The 17910-nt window shown below is 39.6% G+C and overlaps 1 protein-coding gene across 5 annotated transcripts in view; it reads left to right on the top strand.

The window, feature by feature from the left end:
* Window positions 1–835: 835 nt before the first annotated feature.
* zmynd11 (zinc finger, MYND-type containing 11) overlaps window positions 836–17910 on the top strand; it is a 33179-nt gene continuing 16104 nt past the window's right edge. The window contains exons 1-5 of one of the 5 annotated variants that reach the window (XM_085255414.1): window positions 836–1081; window positions 5770–5905; window positions 13658–13817; window positions 15029–15052; window positions 15974–16063. In XM_085255414.1, coding sequence (XP_085111540.1) covers window positions 5775–5905; window positions 13658–13817; window positions 15029–15052; window positions 15974–16063 — 405 coding nt within the window. In that variant the 5' untranslated portion in view covers window positions 836–1081; window positions 5770–5774. The remainder of the gene's footprint in view (window positions 1082–5769; window positions 5906–13657; window positions 13818–15028; window positions 15053–15973; window positions 16064–17910) is intronic. The other 4 variants (XM_085255413.1, XM_085255415.1, XM_085255417.1 and 1 more) reach the window with 4 other exon arrangements.

Raw genomic sequence — 17910 nt, 5'->3', positions numbered from 1 at the left:
AATTTTTTACAAATTATTAAAGATCAATGATCATCACAATATATAGAAAGAAAGAAGTCCAATAACATATTCACAGAGTAGTAAAATACTTCATCCATATAATATTAAACATTTGTTTAAATCTTTTTTAATGTGCTTAATCACAGTTAAACCATGTTCTTATGATTTCATGGGTAGGGGTCAAATTACTTTTCCTCACAGAGCAAGGTAGGTGTGGATAGCCCCCCCAATTATTGAAATAATAATTTAAAAACTCAATTTTGTATCTACTTGTGTTATCTTTATCTTATATTAAAATTTGTTTGATGGTTTGAACATAAGTTTGCCTTATCCTCTAGCTCCCCCAACTGTTTCATCCATCTTGAAATGGAAAATTAAAAATAAATACACAGTAATAATAATAACTAAAAACAACATAATACGTTTATTTTAACATGCTATTCAGGTAATTATACAGACCAAAAATGTTTATAAGCCTGACATTAGATAAATGAATTAATCGTTTGCCATTAATTCATTAAAGTAAAAAAAAGAATTTGGAATTTGCTCTAAATTGTTACCACCTTACAAATTCCAAGCTTTCGTCTTTTATTGTGTTTTTGTTTGTTTATTTTTCGAGAAGCCCCAGCACGCTATTTATTTTTGAATCTGACAATTTTTTAAAAACACGTATTTATTTATTTATTGAAGTGGAAAAAATATTATATTTTATACTGTCAAACTTCTTGTTTTTTTAATATCTTGTTAAAAAAATAATTTTTAAAGATTCAGGGAGCGTGTCTGACAGGCAGCCTTGAAGGTCAGCTTCCCCAACGCACATCGATTTGACATGGAGATGCCCTGAAATCTCCCGGCTGCTGGCTCCAGGTGTAGCGGGTTGCAGTGATTCAGATTCCACCACTAGAGTTCTCCCTGTGGCTCCGCTCGGCTCCGTCTGCCCCGTGTTTACCTCTCAGCCAAGCTGGACACAGACCTTCACCAACAGACCCCAGTAGCTCGAAAATTACTGATGTAAGCTGACTCGAGTCCAATCCTCAACGGATTTTCTGCAGCGCTTTGTGCTTGTGACACGGAGGCGGAGGTGAGTTTTATTTTATTTTATTTTTTTGAATCCTGGAGAAAATGGCTCAGGCTCTGTGTGACAACACTGCGGCTAGCTAGCCAGCAACTACATGCGCTAACGCCGTTAGCTTAGCCGTGGCTTCTTTTCCTGTCCCCATGATGGAGGACTGTGAACATGGCGCCCTTCAAAATAAACGAGTAGGTAACTAGTTAGCCTAGTTTGTAGCGACCAAACACTGTGTGCTCCCACTCCCAGTCTGTTGCCGTGATTGTGAATCTCACCAGTGTTTCCTGTGAAGCTGGCATGTTTTAGCTGCCCATCAGCTAACGCTAGCTGCGTAACAGTTTACTAGCTTTGCTGATTAAATCTACTCATAACGATCGCATGGCCGACAATCACCTATTATTGTTATGTACTTTTCTGGTATTTAGGTTATCTCGCATTTAGTCTACAATGTAATCGAGCTGGTTTGAGTTCACTGGGGGGAAAGCTGACTTTTTTTTGTCCTGACAAGCTTTGAGTTGGACATTAGCCAGCCTGCTAGTGGCTAAAGTGAGCTCCTTCAATTGCAGTGCCCGTGGCCTGCCGCGGCTGTCTTTGTTGCTGACGGTACAAGTTATGACAAGTGTGTTCTTTAAATTAAATATTATATGTGCGGTTATGGTAATCACTGCGTTGTAATGCATTAGTTTTAGCTAGCGGGGATCCTCCGCTAGCTTTTATTATGACCCGCTTGCTGTTAGCGGGCTAACGGTAAATGGCAGAGAGTCGTGCTAAAATGTTTAGACAGCGTTGCCCTCTTTAAACCTAGAGCCCGTCAAGTGGATTTAATCGGCGTTTTAACCAGTGGGTATGATTGTCTTCTTGGCGTAACGTCCGGTGGGGCTGTCAGTTTTCTAGTGAGGGAACAGCAGCGTGGTGTGTCGTCTTTGTTTACCGCGAGAGCCACGAAGCCCACTCAGCCTGGGCTGTCTGTCTGCTAATTGGGCTCCTGGGTCGCACACCTTGCTTAATTGATGTGTGAGCACGCCGGCGTGCAGAGCCGCCCGTCCTGTCATCACGCGGCGTGATCTCAGGAGAGGCACAGGCTGAACGGAGGAAACGAGGGCATCATTGCACAGGTGGCACCCGTTCACACCGACTGCGCTTGACACAGAATAGGGTAGCTCACATTACTCAGTGTCACCTCATTTTGTTTTGCCTTCAGCTATGGTGTGATGCCGGGTTACGTTTCCCTGTATTTGAATGTGAACATCAGAATATTTGTGCACTTTCTGTGTTTCACTATCAGAATCCACATAAAACATAAACAGTTTTTTCTCGTCAACAGTGCAAAAAATTGCCAGTTTTAAAATCGAGTGTTACACAAATTAAGGTGTAAAATCCAGATTATTTTTTTATTTTAAACCATTTTCCAACACTGCCTTGTTTTATTTTGTGTGTGTGTGTGTGTGTGTTTAAGCCACATTTTGTGCCAGAGAAAAAAAGAACAAAGAAACTGTTTTTAAATCCCTTTATTACACTATTTGCAAAATTGACTGGCAACAGATGAGCTCTGGCCACGGATATCAGTAAATATCACAGGCTAAGGTTATTTATTTTAAATTGCATTTTTGTTTTGTTTTTAATATAAAATAAAGTTGTAGAAACACTTGCCAGTAGCATTTTGTGGACTCCAGATGTGTCTATAGTAGGTGCTTCATGTGATCTGGTTTTGCAATATTAAAACATCAACTCTGTATTTTTAAGAAGCCACACTCAGAGCAGTAACATCAACTCTCACGCCTAATGACTCTGACTGACTATGACCGATATATGCAGTGTTGCATTGTCACAGACAGCGTTTTTGCATTGTTTGTGCTGATTTTAACCGAATCTGCATTTATTTTTAGGTGGTTTTTTTGTTTGTTTTGCTCCCAACAACAAATATGCGGCTCGTTCTTACGTGCTTTCGACATAAACCACGGTCCATTCTCTCACGAGAAAGGGGTGAGAATTAACATCGCCTGTCGACATCTGTCTCAGCCTCTTCTACCACAAGTGCACTAAAGTCGCGCTTCTTCGTTCATGTTAAAATTCTTTCAGTAGTATTATGGTTAGCTTTTGGCTGCGGTTTATGAAAGTGACATCTTAAGTTTCACGGATGGCTAAGAGGAGCACCGCATAAAATTGGATTTGAATTTTTTAAGATATTTAGGGTAGGCCAGGCCTGTGCACCATTTTAAGGAGTCAACCTAACCAGTTTGAGTTTATTTAGTTTCAGGAGAAATTAATTGCATTAAAAACTGAAGTAACTAGTGACTGCATGTGGTTTTAAAACAAACCACACTGGCATATATCTCTTGTCTTCATAAGCATAAGCAATTAGCTTAAGATCATAATATTTCATCTTGTTGTTATAGTTTTTCATACTGTAAAATAAAGTCAGGGTTTAATTAAAGTAACTGTAGGGTGTATTTACATTTTTAGGTAGATTTCTGCTTGTGTAAGCATTTTTAAAAATGTTGTAAAAAAAAATAGCTGCCATGTTTCAGCTTTCATTTCATTTTTTTAAACATTGGTACAAGCTTTTTCCTCTTAAACATTGAGATGAGATGGAAGGAGGAACAATGTTTTCTTCTAAGTAACACGTCTGTCCTGATGGTCCAGTTTATGCTGATGAAAATCAGAGGTTTGGATATGCATCAGACACTTGTTACTGTTACTTGAAGCATTTCCTTTCACAGTTTTTAGTGACGTCTTTAATGTGAAGGACGTATGTGGTCCGAATACTTGGGTAAAACTATTTGTGAGGTATGAGGTGATGACTCAAGTACCATACATCACCTGTGTAATGTCTTGAAGGAGAGTCGCGCAGGATTCTGCACAATCTTTGGTTTTAGTTATCTGTCATCGCCCCTGGTGACTATCAGGTGATCTGAAACTATGCAACCATTTGTAAAGAAAACATCGTGTCTCTATCAGGCAAAATGTAAACTTGTGTTTTGCTGCTTTTGTGATGATTTACTAGTTTTAATGTCAGCAAGGCCTAAATAAAAAATGTCACCAGAGGAAACATTTGTTAGAGGCAAAAAAAATAAACTTCAAATAAATGTATTATAGATTTACACCTGTGTGTAATTTGTCCATGAATGACACAAAGTTGTGTGTATTCATTACGTTCACCTTTTGCTCATAGTTGGAGAAGATTTACAATAACTGTCCAAACCGTAATGAATGCAAGTTAATTTGTTTAATAGCTTACCCGACCAGTCTACCAGGTAAGAAAAATATTCTGAAATGTATGTGCTCTCATCCAGTGATGTGAGTGTTGTCTTATGAGGTAAATCCGATTGTTCAGTCTGACGTCACTAGCCGTGTCTGGACCTAAACTCCGCTGCAGGTCCATATATCAAACGATCACTATGGCATTACTGAGAGTTGAAAAACTGTCTAGTCTTTCATCTTTAATAAAATGATCAGCGTTCTGCTCTACCAGGTGTAACAATTGAGTTTAACATCCAGGCATCCATGAAAACGGAATTTATGACATTTAACGGAGTTAGAAGTTAGCAGGGAGTTAGCAGGGAGTTAGCTCGCTAGCTTCTATCTAAATACAATATAGCATGTCCTGACTGCGGGGTTTTGGAACGTACAGCTCTGTTATCACTTCCAACATAAATGAAGACAGAAAACTAAACAGCAGTGACGTTTGTAGGGTTACTGAAGTTGGGCTAGCTGGTATATAATGATGTGCTACGTGACCGCTAGCGACACAGCTATGTTAGCATAATATAAACAAGCTAACTTTTTTTCCACTCGATAAAAGTTAACGTGAGTGTTCTGGGTGGTCAGGAAGAAATGTAATCGCATGGCAGGATGCTGTAAAAGGACCAAACTTCAGCCAGGAGAACAACTGAGATAATCCATCCACAATACGAGGTTAGTCATTCATATACTGCTGCATGGGCTGGGCTGTAGTTACATCCTAAGGTTTTAAAAACTGAGCTTAAATAAATGATTAGTGGTAATAAAAGCCGAGGGAGGTCAACAGTGATCACTGACTGTTTTAGGAGCTTTTTGAGATTAAATAGAAGAAAATACATAACATTAAACATGTTAACAACACAAAAGCCATATTAAACACAGACTACTTTAGGCCCGGAAGTAGGATTCGTCACGTCATCACTTAACAATCGGATTGAGACAACTGTTTATATTAGTTTCTGTATTATTTCTGCTGTCTAATCACTGGCAGCATGTCTCATGTATTAATGGAGTTACCACAGGTGTTACAGTCACAAACAACACAGCCACTGGAATTATGTAACTTGTAATAATCCTAAACCTGTCAAGGTTTTCTAAGACTGGGTGATTAATCATATTTAAAATTTTCAGTTACAGTTTTTGGCTTGAAAGCTTGGATTTATCCCCCCCGCCCCCAATATATTTGTTTCTGACTGAGGTTATATTAAAATTCAATAAAGTCCCCTTGAAAAAGATTTATTTTTCTAGACCAATAAATGCTTGATGTTGATGAAATGATTGAACAATCATGTTAAATAATCAGCAGTTCATTTCTGTTATACTCATGATTGTGATTTTTGCCATGTTGAAGCAGTCTGTGTGCCTATTTGTATTTTGTTTACCGGTAAGTTTCTGTTCATTTATTAAACAAAAGCAAAATAACTGCTGATCAATATTTTTTTTGTCTTTGTTTCTTACAGTTGTCATGAATAAGGAAATCATGTCACGTGTGGTGAAGAAGAGGCAGGCGGACCCAAAGGTCGTCCAGTATGTCTGGGAGGCCATCGAGGTCATACGCAACCAGAAACAAATCGCAAACATGGACAGGATCTCAAAGTAAGTCCACTGCAGATAACACGGATGTAGTAATGTTATTTATGAACATAAATGGCTGTGTCAGCTCCCCAGTCAGTGTTTTAGGTCATTAAAGGCAGAGTGCGAAGACATTTTATCCCCTTAGGTCATCACTGTGCTAACATGTCATCGCTCAAACTACCTTCATGTTGATATGGTGAGCTGTTTGAATCATTTGTTTGGTTTGGTTCTTTGATGTTCCAGGGTGACCGATATTTGAAGCTCTTAGAAAAACTCTTCCTACTTAATCTTTAATCTTAATCTCTCTAGATTAAGATGTCTAGAATCTAAAAAGCTTTCAAATTTCTTTCTGTATTTTTATTTTTGTAGGGCTGAAACTGCGTCTCATCATTGTCAGTAATTTGTTTGCTTGGTCCTTTATTCCAAGTGGTAGAAAACGGTGAACATGTTATCAAGAACTTTTTTTTTTTCCACTACAAAATAATATCCAGCAGAAAAGCATCAAAATGCTAAACACAAGTGTTCCGATTTGTTTGATTGTTGTTTGTGGCCAAATAATTATCATCAACATAACAGATGCTTTTGTGCAGTTGTCGTTAATGTTGCCTTTGGCTTGTTATCGTATTCAAATGAGCACCATTTATCCTTGTGGGATGCCCTTGAGGGATTGTTCTTCATGTTTGTTTTTGAATTCATTTTAAATGTACCCAAAATGAAATGCGTCATATCTGTAATCACTTTGTTCTACAGCTACAAGCCGTAATTACGTGTTTTCGTTTAATCAGTTTCTAGATGTAAACAGTGAAAACTACCTAGACCAAGATGATGATCTTAAAACAATTATTTTTAAACCGTCACATTCAAGAGCCTGCTTGGTGAACAACTGCGTCATTCAGGGATAGGTGGACTAATCAGTTATTATTGTAATAGATTCAGGTCTAGTTCGATGTCTTTTAGGACTGTGCAGCGTTTAGTTTTTAATCACTATAGTTTTTGTTTTTTTTCATGTGTTACATAAAAGATTTCTACTCTAAAGCTATGTCGTGTTTCTGCTTATTACGCTCTGAGTCAGGCAGCTCTGTCTGCAGAGCGAGACTGACCCCTGCTTCAACAATGAGTAATGAATCAAAGTTTACTTTAACTATATCTTACATATATCCTCTAACTTCAGTAATGCATGTGTGGCAGCAGTTTCCAAAGTTTGATTTGTGGAAATAATACAATAAATATAAAAGCTGATGATTTCTGACTGGCTTTGCCGTTTTAACGTGTTGATCCCAGTCTTAACTGATTTACTAAAAACAAGTTGTATATTAAGACTAATTAACTGAGGCTGGTAGACAAACACCTTCCATGTTTTGTGACAAAGCAGTTTTGAGAGCAGAGTCTAGTGCATTTGTGTCTGAGTAGTTTTCTTGCTGGAAAGGGCTCTCACTTAGGTCAAAAAGCAGTGAAAATGTTCTTAATGCGGTGTGCGCTTGATTTGATGTGCGTATTTTACGATGATTAAAATCTGTGTTGCTTGTGTCTGTATCCTCAGTTGTGCACGGCTTTAGTTTCGGTGTTGGTTTCAGGGTTGGACGGGTGTAGCAGGCGCCTATCTGAGTGGGGCGCGTCTGCTACAACCTACTTTAGTCGAGTCACTGAGCATCCCTTTATACAACCATATCTCCAAAAAAATTGCACTAGTGTAAAACTCAAACAGTAAAACTGAGCAGTTTAACTGAAGAGGTGAAACATTGTTTATGAATGTGAACAGTTGATCATGTTTTTCACATCTCAAAAACATTTTTAATATCACTGAAATGTTGCTGTGTCCAGGAGTGCTAGGTGTAATGTGATCCAGAGTACTGCATTACTGTAAGCACCTTATGTGCTTCAGGAGACTTACTGTACTAAATTCAGTCATCAGTCACAATTACACCATTACTTGCATTACAAACGTTCTTCAATTATCTGCATTCTGAGTAAACAGGAAAAAAATTCAAACATGTCTTCTTCCTGTGCACTTGGCTGTAATCAGCTGGAGTGCAGATTTAGACATTGTTTTTATTTTCATTTCATAAAAAGTTTAAACTGCGCCAAGGACAGAAAACAGATTTTGGACTTTTTGTAGGCATCTGCGCAGACCGCATGCTAACACAAAGGTAGCGAAGAACCCAAGCTGGTGATGTAGTTGAGTTCATGCTGACCCGAGCCCAGCAGCCAGAGCCTGATCTTCAGTAGGTAGCAAGAGCTGTCAGGCTTGTTTCATGTTTCTGTAGTTCAAAGTGTGGCCATCACTTCAAAGTCTCTTTGGGTTGGTTTTCAGATTTGGTCTGCATTGTTGGGTTTGTGTTCATACAAGACACTTAAAAAAAGATTATATCTATCCTTGTTGAGATAGAGAATTGAGTCAGCGTTATAGTGTTAAGGGGTAATTATGTGACAGTGTCACAGAGTAATGAGTAATGGAAAGAATTACTTTCTCAGGTGAGTAAATAAGTAATATAGGGCATTACTTTTTGTTGTTTTTGTTTTAAGTAACAAGTAATGTGTAATACATTACTTTCTTTGAATAGCAATCCCAACACTGACTCTTTCCAATGGATGAAATGGCACAGAGACTGTGTTGTTTACAGAGTGTGGCTAGTATCATAAACTGTACGGGCGCCACTGTCGGCCTTCAAGGTTAATATTCACACACCTGTGGAGAAAGTGCTTATGCACTGTTTAGGCAGTGTTGGGAAGGTTACTTTTAAAATGTATTCCAATACAGAATACATACCCCAAAATGTGTTTTGTAACGTATTCCGTTACGTTACTCAATAAGAGTAATGTATTCTGAAATATAATATATCTTAATATATTATCTTGCTTTTTACAACTACACGAATGTACTATTGCCGTGTGATTTATTACTATTACTGAAGGGTTATTATTGTATTTACATGCTTCCAGCTCTCATTTTTGTTCGATGACAACTCGTACTTTTCCACCCTCCTTTTTCTCCCTCCTCGCGCTCAGACACATAACGTGTATGGCAGTCCCTTCTCCCTGCAGCACGGACTACACTGCCCATGAGGCTACATGCTTTAGGGCGATGCCTGTAGCATTCTGCCTGTTAGCTTAGCACAACAACAAAAAGCCACTCTCTCACCCAGGAAACACACAGTCGCAGAGAGAGAGCGTCACCCTGTAACCATGGCAACCGCAACGCTGCCACCTGGAACAACAGAACATGTCAAACAAAACCCAAACAGTCCTGACCCGCCACAATATGAAACAGGAAAATAACTCTGTAACGGAATACAGTTACTCATATTTTGTATTTTAACCTCCCAGGACCTGCCGTCCACATATGTGGACATCACATTATGGGTTATTTAGACCAAAATACTAAATTTTGCTCAACAATGGCCTGATATCCACTTACGAGGACATTATTCTGCTACTGTTCTATCGAAATTTTAAACAAATATCCTCATATGTGGCTCTCATTTTTCTTAGAAACAAAAATCAGGTTAAAAAAAAAATCTGGTAATTCTTTGTTTTTACATTCATCGGGTCCCAATATGCCCAGATATCAAAGAGAAATTAAAAATGCATGCCATGCTGATCCACACAGGTATGCACACAGGTGTACACACGGGTGTTCACAGACACGGACTACAGCTTTCTTGGCTGCTGCCTCAAAGCACATTGTGCACTGTCTATCTTGCGTGCTGCACAATATCGTTTATTATTTAGCATCTACTGATATCTACTGCTAGCTAGTTTATTGTGATGGTGCCGTTTTTCTTTTTATTATTATGTTGCTCTTTGTTGTTTGCTTTCTCTTCTGTTTTTTTTCTCCATACAGGTGACCCAGGTGTTTTGTTTTTGTTTGTTTGTTTGTTTGTTTTTCGTTTGTTTGTTTGTTTGTTTTTCTTTTTTTTTTTCTTTTTTTTTTTTTCTTTCTTCCCCCCTTCTCACCGTCTCTTCTCCCCTTTGGTTTTCTTTCTCTCCCTCTCTTTCTTTCATTCTTTCTCCCTGTCCTATCCCCCAGTCATGTCTGTCCCGTTTGTAGCAACTGAAAATAAAATAAATTCATAATTATAATAAAGGTCAATCAAATGGACCAATATGGCAAGGCCATGATGATCCACTTGGTAAAATAAATCTGCTTGGCATCTTTCTTGGCCTTAAGACAACAATTCTGATGGCTAAAGATCCAAACGGGACACAAAAAAAAAAAAAAATGCATGCCATGGAAGAGTTTGGGTCTTAGGAGGTTAAATACGTATCGGCGCTACATGTATTCCGTTACTCCCCAACACTTTGTTTAGGTTGTATGTAGGGCTGCCACGATTAGTCGACTAGTCACGATTATGTCGACTATTAAAATCGTCGACGACTAATTTAATAGTCGACGCATCGTTTGAAGCTTTGTAAGATCACAAAGGACGCAGGAATGAGTAGTAGGATTTAAGAGTGTAATAACGGACTGAAACAGAAGATGGCAGCACTGCATGTACAAGGATGCCAGCTGCCGTTAAACCCCGAAGAAGAAGAAGCTGTGTCCCAGAATTCATAGCGCAGCCCAGCGCAGTTGTCAACAATGGCGGCAGCTAGTTAGTTTTAACTTTACTCTTATTATTCTTTCTTGGTCACAAAATAAACGTTTAACATATTTTCAGGCGAGAATGTAGCTGTGTAAACCTCAAATATCTGCTCAGTTTATCAAGACACCACATATTTTCAAAAGCGCTCCGACGTTTTCGGAGACGTCTGTTACCCACTAGCTCGTTAGCTAGACGGGGGCAAGGCTAACTAGAGCCGTGAGAACACCGGACTCCCGGCAAATCGTTTTCAAACCCACCGCCGTCTTTCGCTAGTCAGGTTAAACATATATATAAGTCACTTAGATAACTTAAAAATGTTATTGTTTGGCTTTCTTTAGTATTTTATTTGTTCCTGAGTAAATCGGTTTGGCTGAGATTAAAGTTATAGTTTTTGCACAGCTAAAACTGTCAAGCAGACAGCTGATTATCAGAAGTGTGAGACGCTGGAGAATATACTCCGGTGTCCTGTTATATTTTAGAAAGCAAGGAGTTTATTAAACTTCACCGAAACAATCTGCAAATTTCATTAAAAATTAATAAACTACCATCTTGTCTTTATTTTTAGTTAGCACAAACACTTCAAGCTGTAAGCTAATGATAGTTATATAAGACCAGATGCTGCTGGTGCAATAAGCTGTACGTCCAATGGATGATGATCTGATTAGTCGACTAATCGCAAAAATAATCGGTGACTAGTCGACTATCAAAATAATCGTTTGTGGCAGCCCTAGTTGTATGGCGTCGACTCTGACGAAGCGTAAATCGAGCGGGGTCATTTTGTAGATCAAAGCCGTGTAAAATCGTTCTGGTTCACGAGGCTGTCATGCATCTTATTTTTCCAGACGGGGAAGGATGCAGCTGCTGTCTGCCAGGACAGATGGGTCTCTGCACTAAAAATCTTAAAACCAATAGTAAACATCTGTTGAACATCAGTAAAACATGAACAATTAGTTTAAGTGGCTATTATTTCTGATAACTGTCTAGTACGGTCCTTTGTTGTGACAAGTTGGTTTCGTATAATTGACTAAAGTACGAGTCCCGGTTGATATTGCACACCCCTAGTCTGGCATTGCTGTTTCTATTTCACAGTTGGGTTTTTTTCCTCAAGCTGCGAAGGCAAAGCTTTGGGTGTTGTGTTGTGCCCTGTTTATACTGGAGGGCAAACCAGACATGGATCAATACCTTGATTGGCAGCTGTTAAGTTCTGACAGTCTCCAGCTGCTGCTCGCTCATTGCTGTTCTCGCCATGTGGTCAGCTCTCCCTCTAATTGCTTCGCTCCTGCTGTAGAAACCTTAAATCTGCAGCAGGTTGGGGTCACGACGTTTTAACCATCTTGGTTTTTATCTGCTGCGAGAATTCCACATTGTTCAGACTATGCAAATTGATGACAAATCACCCAAAGCAGACCTTGCTGATCAGTCATTCCTTTCAGTTGGCGGATGGAGCACAGACTCAATGAAACACTTGGCACATCTCTTTTCAGCAAGTTGGCGAACACCTTGGGACCTGGCGGCTTGCCAAATGAATACTGGCGGCGAGTGGGTGTTGTCATGGTAACGGCAAGCACTGGCATGCAACGGATAGCACCAGCTTTCCTGTACAACCTCCCCTCTCTTTACAGCCCCACTGCAGCTTAATTTCACCGTGTCGGCTTTGTGGCTATAAAGGTGATGGGTGATGTAGAAGGAGAACAAAGTTGGTGAGGCAGAGGCTAATCTTTAACCAGCCTATCAGGCAGCTTAGAATCAGTTAGTTACATGTTAACCAACCTAACTGCTAACTTTAAATACCCAAAATATGGGTTACAGTTAAATTTATAAAAATTTTGTTTTTATTCTGTTGATCTAACAAAATAACTATCTGTTAAAATAAAGGGAAAAAACATTAAAAGATGCATTCCTTTGAATTCTTTGCTTTTGGTGTCTTTAATTGCTGTAAAACCTTTATATAAAATCCATGTCAGTTTGTTTGCCAACTTAACCAAACAAGGTGCGTACGTACACTGGAATGGGCTGGTAATTAAATCCAGGTGTGACTAGTCACAAGAGCTGGAATGATTTGTGGAGGAGATCTCTTAATCTGCAACTATGTTGTTAATCTGGCAACCGTTTTGTGCTTTATGCCAAAGCACCAAGCATTAGATGGTTCCATCTTTTTAATTGTGAATGTTTGCTGGCTGATTTGTTTCAATGTTGCCTCATTTGTGTGACAAATGAGTCAAAAAAACTGTTTAAAAACTGTTATCTGACATTTTAATTGACAAAATGACTGAAGTCAAAAAGGATTAAAGGAGCTGAATAAAGCTTTTACTTTCCATATTGTACTATAGTAAAAATTGGACTAGTTGCACTTGTGCATTGCTTAGAGTAGGACAGATATTAAGCTGGAAAAAAAATTGTCATCCTGCAACATCATACATTTGATGCAATTTGAGATTAAAACTCGGTGAACTTAACAGGAAAAAAGTTGATTATTTTTAAGTGCTGCGGTTCGGAGGACGATGGTGTAGAGAGAGAAAGATAGAAATAGAAATGTCATGTAGTCAGTAGAGCTTCCGCTATCCTGGTCAGAGGACCCTTGTACATTGATTTCAGATCCTTTGGTAATACTCTCTGACTTGTATTCACTATCTATCCCCACCCCTGGGCCTATGCCAGCCGAACAACTCTTTCTGGAGGAAATCCTGTGGTCTGTCTGTTGGCTGACTGCCCCAGTAGACGATACATGACCTTGCTCGGAGAATTGTCCTACCAATCAGCGAGCAGCTGCAGGAATCGGCTTTGTAAATGTACGCTCGTGAGAGGGGAAGCTGATGGAAAAAGTCCTCCTCTGCTTGCAATTTTAAATACCACACGTATCCCTAATCTGTTTTCCGAAGATTGTAAATTAATTTATGTAGCTCTGGGGTTTTGTTGGAAAATTACAAAACAGTGAGATGGCTAATTTAAACATGGTGGGGAAAATGCAGCCTCTCCAACGGATGTGTACACAAATTAGAGCTGGTTTAAGGGATGAGAAAGGTGTTGGTCTTTGTCCCATCCAGCAGTATTAATCCAAGTATGTTTCTGCTGTGTTTTCCGCCTGCCTCGCGTTTTAAATGTTCATCTTTAGCCAGTATTAAAAAATGGCTGTCATTAGCACAGCTGCCTCTGATTTTCCTCAATTACATCTCTACTTCCGACTTTGCAGGTACCTGAGCCGTGTGTTTGGCATGCATCCGAAGGAAACCGCCAGACAGTTGAGCCTGGCTGTGAAGGACGGCCTGGTGGTGGAGACCCTGACCGTTGGCTGCAAGGGCTCCAAGGCCGGCATCGAGCAAGAGGGATACTGGCTGCCTGGGGATGAGATGGTGAGCCCACTACAATTTATCAAGTTCACAAGCAGTTGTGAATTTAATGTCTGAGTTTGTGTTAATGGCCACAAATAGAAAGTAGTAGTTGGGTCTGCACAGCTGAGTGTTGATCTGACTGATAGCTGACACTTTTTAGCAGCCTGTAAGAGTTGGCAGATTGTATCGTTTCCTTACCGATCATTTTTAGTCCTGTGTTTTAGCTAGGGGAAAATCTCAATAATCCTATAAAACCTATTAAAGCCATTGTCTATAATGAAAATATTTGCTGGTTTTTAGTAATGAATTTACAGCATGCACACAGTACGTCTTTTACTATGTTCACAGATGATATACAGGCACGTTCTTAAGCAGTAAGTGCCAAACAGCAGAGGTAGCTGGGTAGGAAGGAGTGGTATTTCAGATTAATACAAGGCTTCAATAATTACCGCTCAGCGTGCATGTGCAGAAAATACTCCATCAGCTTCTGCTGTCGTTTGCCTTGAGAAGGAAGCCATCTGCTCTGCAGTTTTATTGATAGACTTCTTTTGAAATTTGCAATACTTGTTTTATTTCCCCAGTTAGTAGTGAGGCAGTATTCGCAGTGTAGTGATTCTTACAGTCAGTCTGTCACAGTATCTGTGCAGAGTGCACTATTTCAATTTATCACTGTCTGGGGAGAACCTTTGTGTATTTTTCCATCTGTATTTCAAAAGGCTGTGGTGTGCATTACTTTGCAAATGCAAGTGGGGGGTAAAGTATTTTGTGGCTGTTTTTAATCCTACTGTTTTTGTTTCTTTAGGGTACAAAAACTGGCTGTATCAATGTCACACTTTACCTGTTAAACAACATTAGCATCATCAGTCATGAGTGAGCTACAGTGAAACATAATGCAGGAAAAACACAAATCTGTGATTTGATTTGATAGGAAACTAAGTTTTCTACTCTTTCTAAAACAACTGTAACTTCCATGTGCTCATGTAACAGTTCACACTGACTTCAGATTTAATAGAACAGGTTTATTTGTTATGATTGCAGACCAGAGAAGAGTCATGGAAACATAGAAAGCTTGATAGATCTGGCTCTTTATATGTTGTGGGTCATCACAGAATACTTTTGTGAGTGGAGAAAGGCATGGGTCTCTAAGGGACATGACACTGAGGCTCCAGTGGAGCCCAGGTTATTTTAGCAGGACTTTTAAACACTACTCTCTGAATCACTTGCAATCACAGGATCCAAAAGCCGAGGGAAGCAAGGTAAGGGCTGCATCGTTATTTTCAAATCCAGGGTTTGTTCTCATTTGCTCCCCTCATTTTCCCCTCCTCTCAACTAACATCATTCTGTGAGAAATCAGTTCTGCCACATGCAGTGCAGTCGGGGATTTGAGTGAATCTTTTTAAGCAGGCTGCAGAAAAGCTAAACAGCGTACAGTATGGTCTGGTTGGTGCAAAAGTTAGAAGCCGTTTAAAATGAGATTGAAAGCAAGAGATCGAGTCTTTGTGCAGTGCTTTTGACTGAGTCCACTTGCTGCACCGTAAATGAATTTATGCATCCGGTTTCCATTTGAAAATCATTCTGCTTGCTGGCCTAGAGTTAGCAGTAATCGCACTGCCAGACATGCTGTCATTCAGTTATGCTGTGAAAAGCTTCATGAAAGTCCGTTGCAGCGCTGTGTCTGCGTGGCCAAATTTCTTGCGGAAGTGATCAGTGATCTTTATGAAATATGTGCTTGCTACTTATCTACAGGTGTGTTGTTGCTTGATTTTGATAACACAAAGTCTCCTGATGTTTAAAAAAAAAAAAAAAAACCCAGCCAAACATACTCAAATATCAAGTTATGGCTTGAAAAGCAATTGGTGTTTGCTTAAACTCAATCACATTCTCATGTGAGATGACAAGCAATGCTAGCATAGCCGCAGGTTGGTAGCAAGCATTTGTGAGTTTGTAGTATTTTGGTCTTGGTAGTTGTAGTTCTTCTAAGAACAGTGTGCTCTGCTGTGGTCTTAACTTCTGTCTGGCATGCTTATTTTCTTTTTTTTCTTTTTTCCTTCATTTTCAATTGATGAAACAGTGGAGGTGGGGGTGGGAGGGGAGCTGGGTGATTATGGTTTGTGTGGTTGTGCTCTTTAGTTTCCTCCGTGCCTGCTGCTAATAACACGGCCGACTGGTTCTTTCAGGTTAGTAATCACTCAGCGGACAGACCAGAGTTTGAATGTGAGCAGCACTCTGAAGCAGGGCCTAGATGGAGGCCAGTTCTCCCACCGCAGGTGCTTGGATTCAGTCCAGCTGGCGTGAGCTGTGTCCTCTGGTTGACCTCAAGATTTATTTGGTCCTCTAACAGATAACCATGGCATTTGCACAACAACATAACTTTCAAAAATAGCACAAATAGGTTCTTTAAAAAAATTAAAGTTCAGTTTTAAAAGCATTCCCTCAAGCCAGGCTGGATTAAATCCAGGTTCACCTGATCTTACAGGATCAATTTCATTAAACGTCCCCTAAATGCTTGTTGATTATTGAAAGTTTGGTTATTAAACTGACTTAAATCTACTCATTTGATGCATGGTAATGAACATGATGTGATGTATTGATGCACTTTGACAGTAGTTACACACAGTAAAAGAGTCTACATGCACATTATTTCATTGCAGCTACTAACCCATTATTTTGACATCGTTCAGCGAGTTTCGCTGCTCAAACACTGTTTTCATTCTTTAGATCCTCCCGAGCGAATTTCATTTGTTTTTGAAACTTTATTGAAAGCTTGACAGGCCTCTGAGTGGATATGCTCTTTGATCAGTTTCTTTACTGTGCATAAACACTGTAACTAACATCACTGAGTGCAGGGTTTGCCGTGGTGCTTAAGGGTGGGCCATCTCACATACAATTAATACACACAGGAAATGAAACACTTGACACCAAAAGAGAGGCTATTTAATGTGTCAAGATAAAATTTTTTACCATCAAATATTTTAGCAAACAACTTGAACAATAGAATAACTTTATAGAAGGATAAGATTTAATATTTGATGTGTCATTGCTATTAAATATGTTGATTTGTGAGATTTTAATTAGTAAGTAGCCATTGTTGCAATGTTGCCTCCCTAGCAAGGTTTAAAACGTCTGCACGCTATGAACATAGGCTCCAAACTGCTCTGATAGTTGGAAAAACTCAAACTTAGTGCTTCTCTCTGAGAATAAACATTTTACTTGGGCCTGTGGAGAGAGACAGGATCAGAAATGCTAACAGAAAGGACTTTGTTCGTCATAGCAACACAGACATTTTTCATTCACAGATATTCTTATTGAGCTTGACTGAGTTTGATGCAGGCTAGCTTAACATGGTAACCTATGTAACAAAAGCCACTGCTTAGCTAACCAGCATTAGCAGCCTTTGATCCTCTGAGCCACTGAAATGGAGATAAATTATCTCAGTCAGCTCATTATTCTGTTAGTTGCTTTAACTGGGGCAACCAAAAAACCATCAGCAGTGAAAACCCTTGTCAGGGTTTTCTACCCAACTAAGTAGTCACGACTACTTATTCAGTTGTCACTATCATCAGGCAGCAGTACAAACCATAGCTACTTGACATTGCAGTAATGGTGGTACTGCTCAAAGGCAAACAAAAATGCCCACTGATGGTGCTGTAGTGATGGATCTGTGTTTGTAGGCTGGGAGTGAAGCCTTACAATGGAGATGAATCCTGGAGTTGTTTTTTGTGGGTCACAATAAGGCATGCTAGCCCTGCTGCTCGACCTTGCCCGGCTCTGTGGAGTGTCCCAGCTTGACACTGACAGTACAGAGCTGTTAACCAGAGTAAAGCTAAAGGCAGCCAACTCTCACTGCCTCGGTTCTTCCTCTATCGCTCTCAAAGCCCTCGCCTTGGCAGCTTATAGTCGGGGCACATTTCTCCCTCCAAAAAGCAAAGAAGCGCTTCACGGTTAAGAGAAGTCTGTGATTGGAACTCATAAAAGGCTTTTTTTGGGGGGAGTTGAACTTTAGCTAAGCACAGTTTTATAGTCGTATCTCTATCTTAGTGTTGGTGTTGCCGAGTCTGTATTCAAACGTTGTTATTGTAATAATATCTGTTGTGCTTGGGCCCAAATCTGTCCG

Source organism: Mchenga conophoros, linkage group LG18 (genome assembly GCF_057382185.1).
Source record: "Mchenga conophoros isolate Kocher_MC1m ecotype Shallow Benthic linkage group LG18, M_conophoros_male_GT1.1, whole genome shotgun sequence".
In the NCBI taxonomy this organism is placed as follows: Eukaryota; Metazoa; Chordata; class Actinopteri; order Cichliformes; family Cichlidae; genus Mchenga; species Mchenga conophoros.
Note: the sequence above shows the minus strand (reverse complement) of the source record. Positions and strands in the feature narration are given on the sequence as shown.